The sequence below is a fragment of the Gekko japonicus genome, unplaced genomic scaffold (assembly GCF_001447785.1).
Source record: "Gekko japonicus isolate JY-2015 unplaced genomic scaffold, Gekko_japonicus_V1.1 scaffold1157, whole genome shotgun sequence".
NCBI lineage: Eukaryota > Metazoa > Chordata > Lepidosauria > Squamata > Gekkonidae > Gekko > Gekko japonicus.
The window spans coordinates 562,450-575,361 of NW_015167085.1; the positions used below are offsets into that span (position 1 = coordinate 562,450).

A 12,912-nucleotide genomic window follows, 5' to 3' on the forward strand; every position below is an offset into this window, starting at 1 on the left:
AAAGAGAGAAAGAAAAGGTAAGGAGAGAAGGAAAGGAGGGAAAGAAAGAGGGCAAAGAGATGGGGAGAGGGAGGGAGGCTCTCCCACCACCCCCATGCCTGCGGATCCCTCACTTACCGTGATCAAGGCCTTCCCCAGGCTGCAGTGCTCCAGCGCGTGCCCCGGAAAGCCGGCGACAGGACTCCCCAGGCCTCCCCCAGGCCACAGCACTCCAGCACGGGCCTGGGGAGGCCAACGATGGGCCTCTTCAGGCCTCCCGCAGGCCGCAGCACTCTAGCATGGGCCCGGGGAGGCCGGTGACATGCCTCCTCAGGCCTCCCACAGGTTGCAGCGCTCTAGTGTGGGCTCTGAAAGGCCGGCGATGGGCCTCTTCAGGCCTCCCCCAGGCCGCAGCGTTTTGGCGCGGGGAGCTGGGGGCAGGGCTTGCTGCCGCTGCCATTTGTGCCAGGTCCTGCTCCAGCCCCAAATGACCCCTGGTGTTAATTCTGAGTATGACAAGCATAACAAATTGACTATAGTGGGCTGTGAATCCCCAACACACTTTGAGGCACATTCAGACACCCAGATACTCTCACCTTATTTTGTAATGAGTTTTCATATGTTCTTTTAGTTGGGATGAAGTTTCAAACTCTTTCTTGCACGTTTTACAGATATGGGTTTTGCTTCCAGACAATTCCTGACGATGGTCTTCCATGTGTACTGTCAACTGGCTCTGCAAAGTAAACTCATCTCCACACTCTGAACAAATAAGATTCTGTAAAAAAAAGTAGGCAGATTTTATTGTTTTTAGAACTGAACAAAAGGTATTTTAAAGCACTCTTTTATCACGTAAGAAGTTGTACAAGAAGGTTTAAAATGGGAAGAAATGCTAAGCAGGTCTAATCAGAATTAAACCCCAATGAGTTCAATAAGACTTACTCCCAAATACGTGAGCACAGTACTGTGACCTTGGTGACTGACCAACTCTACCTTGAGGTGTTAACCAAACCCTTCTTAACCTTATGCGCTTAGTGCTGTATGCTTTCATAATCAGATTCTACAAAGATAACTTGCCTTCTCAAGAGTAGCTTACAGATTTCACTGATCTGATCACACTGTATTTGTGGTTAAAATACTATATTGGATGACATAACTCCTGATCACTCTCCTTCATATGACAACCAACAAGAAAATGCAGCTTACCTCCCAGTTTATGCAGTGCTGAACCCCATACAGGAATAAAAATTCACATGGAGAATAATCATGAACATTCCAATGCATCCATACACAATCAGAGCTGTCCATTTCCCAGGAATCAACTATTTTACAAAGTTAAATAGTATATATTGCCTTGCTTATTAAAATTAGAAAAGAACATCAAATAATGTGTGTCTTCTCTACTACCATCATTTGTTTTGAAACAAGTAATCTTGTTTCAGGAAACGAGCTAGGAACTCTGTAACACACAAACCATTACTTCCTTGCTATGGATCTTATACAGGTTGCAAAAAATAATACAATTACCTCTTCCTTTTCATGTAGCATAATATGAGCTTTAAGGCTAGCCACTCTGGAGAATTTTTTGTTGCATACTGGACAAGTAGGATCTTGTCCATTGTGAGTACACTTGTGCAATGTAAGATTGAATTCAACATTAAACGACATAGGACACTGGTCACATCGATGCGGCTGTTTGAGAAAAGTCAAGGAAATGCTTAAGTTAATAATCAAAGCAACTAAGAGAGTTTGAAAAAAGACAATAACAACTCTTGACTGGCTCTTCCCAGTAACTTTATTAACTTCCTCATAACTTAAAGTGTTCCCCACACCGTATCCTTTTGGAATCACAATTAAGAAAGGAAAGCAAACATGGAATTTTTCTTGGGAAATCACAGTGTCCTTCCATTACCTTTCCAAACTTTTAAAACTCTGCAATACTATTTTGGATTAAAAATTAACAATATTTGGAACATACTGAAGAACTGGATTTTGTGAAATTCATGATAAAGCTTGATTTTCCAGATGATTCCCTGGTATTCACTCCAGGTATTCACTAAGAGAGTCAAGAAAGCTATAACTTACAATGAAACTAGTTATTGCTACCCAGAGAACAATAAAACATCCATTTTATCTTGTACCTTTTTGAATATATATGAAAAAGGACGTTAAGAACATTCTATGTATTTAAGCTTCAAAATTTAACAACAGAAATTCTATGAGGAAATTAAAGCAGATTCATAAACACCTTTCTCCTCAGTTATGCTGTCATAAAACCCACCCTAATTCATTAAGATACACACCTTGTCATTTTGCTCATGATCCCTCATGTGGCGCTGGAACTGTGTGTCTTTTGAAAAAGTCACAAAGCAGATCTCACACTTACGGAAGTTTGGTACTTGTTGGGTATAATTATTATTTTCTGTATTCAGCGTTAGAACACCATCTAGAAAAAAAGCATGGCACTTTTTTTGAACAGAATTATGCTGCTTTTTCTGCACAGTGATTATTTTGACTATTAAATCCTAAAATTCAGAAAAGAAACTAGTATAAACTTGATTATATACAACATAAATAGGTGTTCAAACTTAACAATCAGAGGGAAGGTAGGAAAGTAGGGAATGGGGAGGTACAAAGTGAAAAAAAGAGAGTGCTTACAATTACTTCTACAGACTCTTACATTACATTAATAATTCTACTTATACAATCAGGTAATTCTTTGTTTTAAATCTGGTCACTTAAGTCAATACATTTCTAGATATCTGCAAAAAAACAAATTATTGCCTTCACATCACGAAAACATTCTATAACTTCTTATTTATTTATTTAACAGGTCCCGCAGGGCCCTGATCTCCTCCGGGAGCTCGTTCCACCAGATAGGAGCCGCCACCGAAAAGGACCTAGCCCTCATGGCCGCAAGCCTGGCCTCTTTGGGGCCCGGGGTCGCAAGACGATGTTGCGACCCCGACCGTAGTGCTCTCTGGGACCTGTGCGGGGAAAGGCGGTCCTTCAGGTATGCCGGACCCTGGCCATGTAGGGCTTTAAAGGTAAGCACCAGCACCTTGAAGCGAATCCGGAATGCTATAGGCAGCCAGTGCAGCGCTTTCAGCACAGGCTGGATGTGGTCCCATTTCGAGGCACCCGCAACCAGCCTGGCCGCCGCATTCTGCACTAGCTGCAGCCTCCAAATCAGCGACAAAGGCAGCCCCATGTAGAGAGCGTTGCAGTAGTCTAGCCTCGAGGTGACCGTCGCATGGATCACTGTGGCTAGGTCTTCGCGGCTGAGAAAGGGAACCAACTGCCGCACCAGCCGAAGATGGTAAAAGGCTGCTTTGGCAGTGGCTGCCACCTGGGCCTCCATCGTTAAGGTGGAGTCCAGGAGCACTCACAAACTCCTAACCTCCGAAGCTGGCACCAAAGGCGCCCCATCGAAGGCCGGGAGCGGGAGCCCCAGTCCCATCCCGACCCAGACACAGGACCTCCGTCTTCGCCGGGTTCAGCTTCAACCGACTCAGCCTGAGCCATCCAGATATGGCCTGCAACGCCCGGTGCAGATCTTCTGGATCAGAGTCCGACTGGCCGCCCAACATCAGATAGAGCTGGGTGTCATCGGCATATTGATGACACCCAAGCCCATACCTCCAGGCAATCTGGGCGAGGGGGCGCATATAGATATTAAAGAGCATAGGGGAGAGAATTGCCCCCTGAGGCAACCCGCATTCAAGCAGGTGCCTCCGGGACCGCTGCTCCCCTAATTCCACCCTCTGTCCCCGACCTTGAAGGAAAGAGACAAGCCATTGAAGAGCGAGGAAGTTTATACCATCTTGTTACCTTGATACTTTTTTATAATCATGTTTCAATTGTATTAATTTCATATCTATGGATTCTCATAGTCAAATCTTTTTAAATCCCTTAATCTTTTACTACAAAACCTATCTTTACTCATATAATTATAGATCCTTAATATCCTACTACTTAGGGAAAAGGATATACCTAATATTAAGTTCAACTTCACATTCCTTATAAAAGTTTTCATACAAATACTGATATAATCTTATTACCTTAGTACTCTTTTATAATCAAGTTTCAATTGTGTTAATTTCATATCTATTCTTATATTCAAATCCCTTATAGTTACAAAACCAATCCTTACTCATACAATCATGGATCTTCAATGTCCTACTACTTATACATAGCCATTCTATAACCAAAGCATTCTAAAATTATTATATATTAACCCTAAAAGAGGAACATACCTAATAACTAAGTTCCATAAAGCTGTTATCAATATTAGTTTTTAAATCATATTTTAAGGTTTTGAACTTTTCCAAAGCCACACATAAAAACTATGTTGTAACACTTATTTCTTTTAACATTTAATTTTGAACACAATTTCTCTTAAACTTTATGTCCCTAAATCTCATTAAATCTCCTAACTTCCATTTAAAATATCACTTGCCCTGCTATAGCCATTCCATCTTAAATAGTTCTCCCGTTTTCCCCTCCTCCTTGCGTTCCCAGCATTTTATTTTCTATAACTGAGAATTGTTCCTGTAGAATTCCCATATGGGAGTAGAACTCTTTACCTTTTACTAAATTCAGTTTCACATTTTAATAAAAAAATTCTATATAGATACTGATAATACTTATCTTTAAAATACATACAGATATCTTATAACATATTTCTTTGACATTTAAATTTAGCCATACTAAATCACATTTCAAGGTTCTGAGCTTTTCTAAAATTAAAAATAAAAGCTATTTTGACATTTCTTTCTCTTAAGTTTCATATCCTTGAATCTTATTACTTCTCCTGAAATTCCATTTTTACCATTTGCCCTGCTATAGCAATTCCACCTTAAGAAGTTCTCCCTCGTCCCCGCTTTAATATCTACCTTGTAATATATATTTCTCTTAGATTTTATTTTATGTTTCAGTTTCTCATTAAATCTCATTAAATTCCATTTTAAATGATACTTAGCCTGCTGTAACAATTCCATCTTAAACAGTTTCTCCCCCCCTTTCCCCCCCTTAAATTCCCAATGTCTTTTCTTTTGTAGTTGTAAATTCCTCCTGTAATATTCCATTATGGGGGTAGAACTCTCTCCTTGTTTGCTTGCTGTGTCCAAGAAGGGTTTATTAGATGTGCTTGGAATTTTCCCCTGGTCCTCCTTTCTCATATCTTGTGATCCTCTTGCTTCAAGCAGGAACCGTATTCTCCATTTTCCAGTTAGGCAGTTTAATCCCTGATATTTCCTCCTCTTTTAAAATCAGTTCTTCACTCAAATCTTTTGGTTCATTTAAGGGCTGTTCCAACAGACTATCTATTTGGTGAAATTTGCAAGACAGTTCCTGAACATGGTCTACCAAAAGACACAAACTAGGCTGCACTGGAAGCAGAGCTGCATCAAAAGTGTTCTTAAGTGTTTCTGTTATCAGTTGAAAAGCAGCCATTTTTTCATGGAACAATTTAGTCAAATAGCCAGACCATCCAGGTTTGTTTAGACTAGACCCGAGAATCCTCCAGATACTCTTCATTTTACAACCAGTTAGATAAATAAAGAACAACACAGTTAAATTCTTCCAATGATTCTATTCCTTTTGATGTTATTTCCTTTAGATTGAAAGCCACTTCCAAATAGACAGAGGAGGGATAGCTGGATAAGTGTGTCCCCCCCCCCTTCTTTCTGAACTTTCTCACAGTCTGGTTGAGTTCCTCATCTCTGTTTCAACAAACATTTCATGCACGTAGAGAGAAAAAGGCTTACTTGTTGTCACAGGACCCCGACGACTCCCCTATGCTACTGCTAAAGTTCTCTAGTCCCCCTTGCTCCGCCACCTTGGTGTCCCGCCCTTAAAGCAGCAGGGGCCTCAGACACCTGAACGGGGAGGGAGGTTACTTCACCGTCCCTACCAATCTGTTCCTTCTGGATGGTTGGTTCCCTGTGTCTCTCTGTTCCAGCGTTGCCCTTTTCCAATCCAGGTAGTCATCCCCAGCCTCTTCTTGCTGCTTCCTTTTATTCCCAATCCCTGTGTCCCAGTGTTCCCTGTGCTCTCCCCACCCTCCTCTCTTCCCGAGCCCTGCCCCCCCCATAGCTGAGGACGCCGACTCCTGGGAGGGGTCATGATCTCCGCTACTCCTTCCGGCTTGTTCTGGACTCCCCCAGAGCCCCAGGTAAGTAGAGGAGGGCCCAGGGGCCGCCCTCCTGGCATCGGGACTGGCCTTGTCGGTGGCGTGGGGGGGCGGCGGTCCCGTCACAGCGACACTTCTTGAATATCTTCTTGCAGTTGATGTAGAAAGTGATTTATTGTAGAAATACGCTTGGTTCCGCTTCTCACCTAGTCCAGCAGTCACAGCTTGATGCCAATATGGCAATTGCTTCGGCTGGGGCTTCGGATCAGAAAAAAGACTCCAGATCCAAGCCGCCGCCAGTGTCTGGTTCTTCATCATGCCACCTGCTTCAGGGACCCCTCTCCTGAGGCCCCCCAGGAGTTTGGATAGCCCAAACTCCCCCAAACCATGCAATTTGAGTGTGTGCTGGAGCAGAGCTCCACAGCACACCTCAATCACCGAAACTGAAAGTCTCCGTGTCTAATCTTTTTAAGAGCATGTGAACTAACAGCCATTATCACAACTTGTGTTACTGCATTCTGTTGTTATGGATTGTGTGGAAGAATTAAGCAGCATCACTTTGTAAGACTGCCTAACATCAAGGGGTGCACCAGGACAATGCAGCCAAGGTTTATTTTTGGAAGAAAAATCACTGAGGGGGCTGATGCTTGTTGCATGTACATTCATATGCCTTCTTCTCAACTATGGCTTAATTTGATTTCTATTAGATGGATGTTGCACTGTAAATGCAGACATGGTCGTCTGGGATTATACATCACCCCCTGCCTTACATTAAATTTGTAGTCTTGGACAAGTCACCTTTATCTCTCCTTTTCACCTATTTCCAGCACTAAGAAAGCAAACACTCCTGATAAACTTGCAAGCAAAGCATTAGCTTAATAGTGCATGTTCCCAGCATCCTGTATTTTGAGGTTTCTGAACATGGAGGTTCTATTAACAATTGATAGGAGAGGCTTCTACGGGCACAGTTGAAGTGAAGCTGAAGGAAGCTATTGGGAATGGCTTGGCGACTATTTCGTAATGCTCTCACTTCTATCTATCTAGTACTGCTCATACAGCTATCACCTTAAGCAGAAATTAGAACCAAAGAAAATATTTTATGAGACCTTACTCAGTATTATTTCTTTTATATTTGATTATTGCGCCTAGGAATTTTGCCACTGAGAGGGTGACACGATCACTGGTATCCGATAGTAGCCAAGACACCTGGGCTTGCACATTTAGTAGTTCCATATCTTTAAGTAAAGGGGTGACTAAATTAGCCCTCAACTCATCGAATATAGGGCACTCCATAATCATATGTTCAATGGTTTCAATTGTATGATATGAACATCTGCATGTTCTATTAGAGTATGATACTTTATTCTATCTGCCCTCCAAAACTGCCAAGGGAAGAACATTCAGTCTTGCCAAAGTAAAAGCTCTTCTTAGTTTTGGGACTGTGAATTGATAAAAATATTTTGGCAGTTGCATCGGGAGGGCAATTCCCAAATGAAGTGTCAAACATACCCTGCGCGCCCTAATAGACGTACTTGTAACAGCCAATTTCCTTACAGATTTTTAATTTTTTCTAATATCTTTAGTTTCTGTATTTTCAATCGTATCATTTGTTATTCCTAGGCATTTCATTTTCTTTTCCAATTGTTGATCCCATTGGCTGTAATGTGTATCTGCCTGGATAAGCCCAGGTAGAGTAGATCCTCCCTCAGATTTTAAAACCTTTACTTTAAAGAAAAACGCTTTAATCTAAGCCCTAGCTTCCATCAATAATTCACCTAGTTCCGCTCTGTGCTATGCCCGAAACACATCTAGAAGTAGTCAATAAGTACCAGAAAAGTCATATGGGAGGGAATCCATTTTTTTCAGAAGCGGCCTGAATCCAAATTTCTACACCATATAGGAATTGATTTAGAACCTTAGCATTAAATACCTTTAAGGCTGAGGGGACAGATTGGCCTCCTGGTGAGTAGAAGTATTTTACAATTGTCTTCCCTACTCTCAAAGCTGTGTTCCTTGCGAGATCCGAGTGTGTTTTCTATGTAAGAGATGCTTCAAAGTGGATTCCCAGATATTTAAATTGATTGACCTGTTCCATAGGTTGGCCTGCTATATCCCATTTGAAGATTTTCCCTTTTCCTTTTGGTGAATACTATGACCTTGGATTTTGCCACATTGATGGACAAGCCCTCATGATAACAGTAAAGCTCTACATTTTTTATCAGCTTGTGGAGGCCCACTATTGATCTAGACATTGTCACTGCATCGTTAGCGTATAGAAGGACTGGAAATTCATGCTTGGATAAATGTGGAAGATGACATGCTTCCTTCAGGATATAGAGTCTGAGGTCATTTATATATAACTTGAACAACAGGGGTGCAAGTAAACATCCCTGCTTGACTCCTTTGTCTAGGATGGAAGGCTCTGATAGCTGTCCTACTCACCACATCTAACCCAGGTGGAGGGATGGTTATAGAGCTGTTGAATTAAGTAAAGGAGATGTGGTTCAATGCCATATTTCTTCAGCTTTTCTCATAGCTGGGGTCTAGAGATTGTATCAAACACTGATTTTAGATCCATGAAGGCAGTTGCCAACATGCCTTCTCCAGAACTCATGTATTTATCAACCAAGAACTGGAGGGTATGGCAATGGTTGATGTTACTTGCTCCTTTTCTAAAACCAGCCTGTTCCTTTCCAAAAATAGTGTTTCCTTCAACCCAAGATTCCAGCTTTTCAAAAAGCATTGCAGCACAAAGTTTTCCTATAGTGGATAGCAAGCTTACTGGATGGTAATTCATCGGGTCTGTCGGGTCCCCCTTTTTATAAATTGGAACAATTATTGCGCTGCACCAGATTTCCGGCATATTTCCCATCTTGTTTATTTCAGTGAAAAAGGTAGCCAAAATCTGTGCCCACCAGTTTGGGTCAATTTTGAATAATTTTGCTGGTATTAAATTGGGCCAAGGTGCTTTCCCTTTAAAAAAAATAATTAAAGTCCTAATTTCACTTGTTGTTACCGGGGGCCATTCCTTCACACCCAATGGCTGGAATATAACAGGGTACAGGGAGCCATGTGTTTATTCCTTTTGCAATTAAGAGCCTATTTTTTTCCCATTTTTTGTTTTTATGGCCCAGAGCAGACTTTCCCAATCTCTTTTCTGGGCCTCAGATTTCTTAAATTTCAATAGTTTTTTTTTATATTCTTTTTTCAATTTCAAAATATTCTGCAAAATCTCTACTCTATTTGCATTCTTAAACTGTCTATATAGGCACCTGATTGATCTTTTGAGTGCCTTACAGTCAGAGTCGTACGAATTATTTCTATTGTTTGTACCGTCCCCTGGGCTTTGCTGTCACCAAGGAAGGCTTGAAAAAGTGAATTAAATCCATGAAAGATTCCATATTACCCATGTTCTCAATTATTTGGGAATCTGTATATCTGGTTTTTATCAAGTCCATTTGTGTTTTAACTTTTGCTTCAATGGCTTCACACCACCTCAGTGATCTTAAGGTGTTATGTGTCTGGTTTAGTGCTAAGTTCTTTACCTTAGATGAGAGACGGTAAGCATCTAGACGTAATAATAATTGTACAGGATAATGATCACCCCCCAAATAATCCTTCACTTCCAGGGATTCCACTCTTCTGAGTAAGGCAGCAGAAACAACAAAATAGTCTACTACACTTGCCCCTAAATGATTTATACAAGTAAAATCTCCTTTTCCATCAAACTGTTTGCATCCATTTAATATTAACAGAGCATTCTTTAGTAATAAGGATGCAAAATGTCTGCCCAATCCATTAATTTTCTTGGTTTTAGATCTTCTGTAACTCATAATTGGAAAGTCCTTCATCTGAGTTTTGTAGCTTTTCAAAAAAAGGTCATTTGTCTCCCCAACTCTAGCATTAAAATCTCCAGCCATAAGTATTGTGGTTGTAGGATGAATCCTGGCCAAAGATTCCAAGTAGTGCTCTAACTGGGTTTAATGGTCTCACTTTTTGCCAGCACCAACTGCCACTGGAAAGTCTTAATGAGAGCCACACTGGGCAAATGATTTTTAAATAGCCTAACTTGCCACCACTTCTCTAGTTCTTGGATTCATCAAGATTTTCACTGATAAACTATTAGAAACCTTCAAGGCATTAAAGAAGAAAATTAACATTGCTTCCACACACACACCCCATACCTGTGTTTACTAACCATGGGCACATCTGGGTAGCATATATAAATGTAAATGTTGGAACTGTGATGATCCTTAACACATCACTTGCAGAACAGATTTATCAGCCTCTGAAATAAAGTCTTATTATTTCCAATATTAAAGTAGAAAAAGAAGTAATGTATGTGACTTTTCCCAGGCTCCCTGTTTGGCACTGATACCCTATACCATAATGGAAGAAACTCCAACATGGATGTGCACTATAAAAGAGAGTAATTATTGCCTGCTGCAAGGGAAAACATGACAAATATCAACATGAGAAGGGAATGGTTAACTTACTTTAAAGGCTTTTTATTACAAGTCTCATCTTAAAGAGATAATTTTGCTTCTATGACTACCTAATAAAATTCCAAAACTGCAAGCTGTCTGCAGCAAAAACTTTAAAGCCCCATTTTTCAATAAAAAAAGAAACCTATATCCTTTAAAATCATTGTTCTCTCTCATTTTTATCATACCCTTCCTTTAAGTATATGGCAGCACATTCTCAATTTTTATTCTCACAAGAACCGAGATAAGGTAAGACTGACTGACTAGCTCAGTCACCAAAAGCTTTACAGATGAATAGAATTAGAATCCAAGTCTTTCCAGTCCAACACTCTAACCACTTTGTGTCTTCTGCTGTTTGTCATTTTGCCTATATATGCCAACTGAAACCAAGACTTTGTGCATCTGAAGAAATGAGTGCTGGCAAATGTCTTAATAAACTTGTTGTTAAAAGTGTCACAAGACCTTTCTGTTGCAATATTTTTTTACAATGAAATACTTTATTTGCTATTGTCCACTTTAAGAACCTGAACAACAAACTCCACTGAGCTTTGTCTATTTCCCATGCCGGAGAACTGGGAATGAGGAAATTGACTAAAATATCATTAAGCATATCTAGTGACTGTTGAACTTTGGGAGAAAGGGACATGAAAACATTAGGGGCTGAAAAGGAATGAGCATTTTTACTTGCCCACCTATTTGCCCCAAACCACTCAAACGTAATTCAAGGTCGTGAATCCTCTAAGAGTTACAGATGGGGTCTGAACAAGCTTGAGCCCATGGAATACAGGGGAATTTAAATTTAAAAACGTGGCTAGCACAAAACACAGGATAAGCCTTTTCCGTGTTCTGTACCAGAAAGCAAATAAGGCCGGGGTCTATAATTTCCTAAGCGGGAACGGTTATTCTCATTCGAATCAACAGGCCTTGCCGGGGTCGGGAAGCCCCGTTCCCCGGAGCTGCCTATTCAACGAACCAGCCGACAAAGCGTTCAACGAAAGCTTCGCGAACCTCAATCAGGCCGCAGGCTTCGCAGGCCGCTCGAACAGCGAAGGCGGAGGAAGGGCGCTGGTTTAGAGGAGCAGCGGAGCGCCCCAAGGGGGTGGGCTGGCTCTCCTCTCTCAGCGGCCAAGACAGAACCGGCTCCACTGGGTCTATTTTTAATCAGCCCCGGGAAAGAAACCGTCCACAGCCCCGGAATAAAGGTCGAACAGCCATCGCCTCCTCCCTTCCCCAACCCACGGCCGACTTAGGGGAGGAAAGAGCCCCCTGCGCCCATCCCGGTCTCCCTGAGCCGCTCTGGCAGGGTCTTGTCTATTCCTCCCTCTATATATAGGTTTATAAGAGCGCGCCGCGATCGCAACATGCGGCTTCCCCGCCTCCGACTCCGCGGAGTTAGCTCGGTATCATTCCGCAAAGGCCCGGCCACACACTAAGTCCCTCGCACAATAGGCCCGGCCTTCCTCCTTCGCCTTCCCCCATATCCGGGGACTATATGCGAGGCCCGGCGGATTGTTCCACGGCGCCTTCCTCACCCTGCGTGCGGGATGATAGAAGGTTCCGTGCCAGCGTCCGGCCGTTTTGGTTTGGGTTGGTTCCTTTGGGGAGCCCGTCCGTGTTCCTCTCCTTATTTATTTTTTTAATTATTACCTGACTCGGTGGCTGCTTTGGTGTTTTCTCTGCCGCCGGGTTTTGGAGGCCGCCCCCGCGGCATGGTTGCACAGAGGTGGGAGAGAGGCGGTTGAGAAGTTCGGGTTCTGAGAGACGGCTGATGGCGAACGAGTGGGGGGAGGGGAGGTGTGTGGAAAAGGTGGAACGCGGCCCTGTGAAGCCGAGCAAGCGCACAAAGGCGCGCATGGGGTAAAGAGAGAGAAATACTGCGAAGGTGTAAAAGGCACCGGAAAACAACATTTGAGCGCGTGAACGCCAGGAAGAGAAGAGGAAGGAGATCAGCGCACGCGCGTAGTCCGCGAGTGCTGCGCCGAGTGGAGCGCATGCGTGCTACGCGGACCAAATTAAATGCGGTCGGGAGCGAGAAAGGAAGCAGTCTTGGCTTAAGGATGGTTATTAGTTGTGGGGCACTGGCACGTACGAAGGTATTGTCGTGGGGTTAGTCAGAGCCCCTTGTAAGAACTTTACCTACGTGCAGGAGGAAGACGCTGTGCGTAGTAAGTTAGCGGTTAAGGTCCCTAAACTGAACTAAAGACCAAAGTTTGAGTCCAGTGACCAACAAAGTTTCATTCAAGGTTTAAGGTTTCATGTGCGTGCTTATACCTTGAATAAAATTTTGTTGGACTTCAAGGTGCCCCTTGACTCAAAATT

At 42.5% G+C, this 12,912-nt stretch overlaps 1 protein-coding gene across 1 annotated transcript in view; it reads right to left on the reverse strand.

The window, feature by feature from the left end:
- The window catches only part of ZNF236 (zinc finger protein 236), a 92,143-nt gene extending 79,839 nt beyond the window's left edge, over positions 1-12,304 (reverse strand). Inside the window, exons 1-4 of the mRNA XM_015412837.1 lie at positions 12,241-12,304; positions 2,280-2,422; positions 1,504-1,668; positions 576-754 (exon numbers count right to left, since the gene is read on the reverse strand). Of these exons, the coding sequence (XP_015268323.1) occupies positions 576-754; positions 1,504-1,668; positions 2,280-2,422; positions 12,241-12,304 (551 nt within the window). The remainder of the gene's footprint in view (positions 1-575; positions 755-1,503; positions 1,669-2,279; positions 2,423-12,240) is intronic.
- Positions 12,305-12,912: the final 608 nt, after the last annotated feature.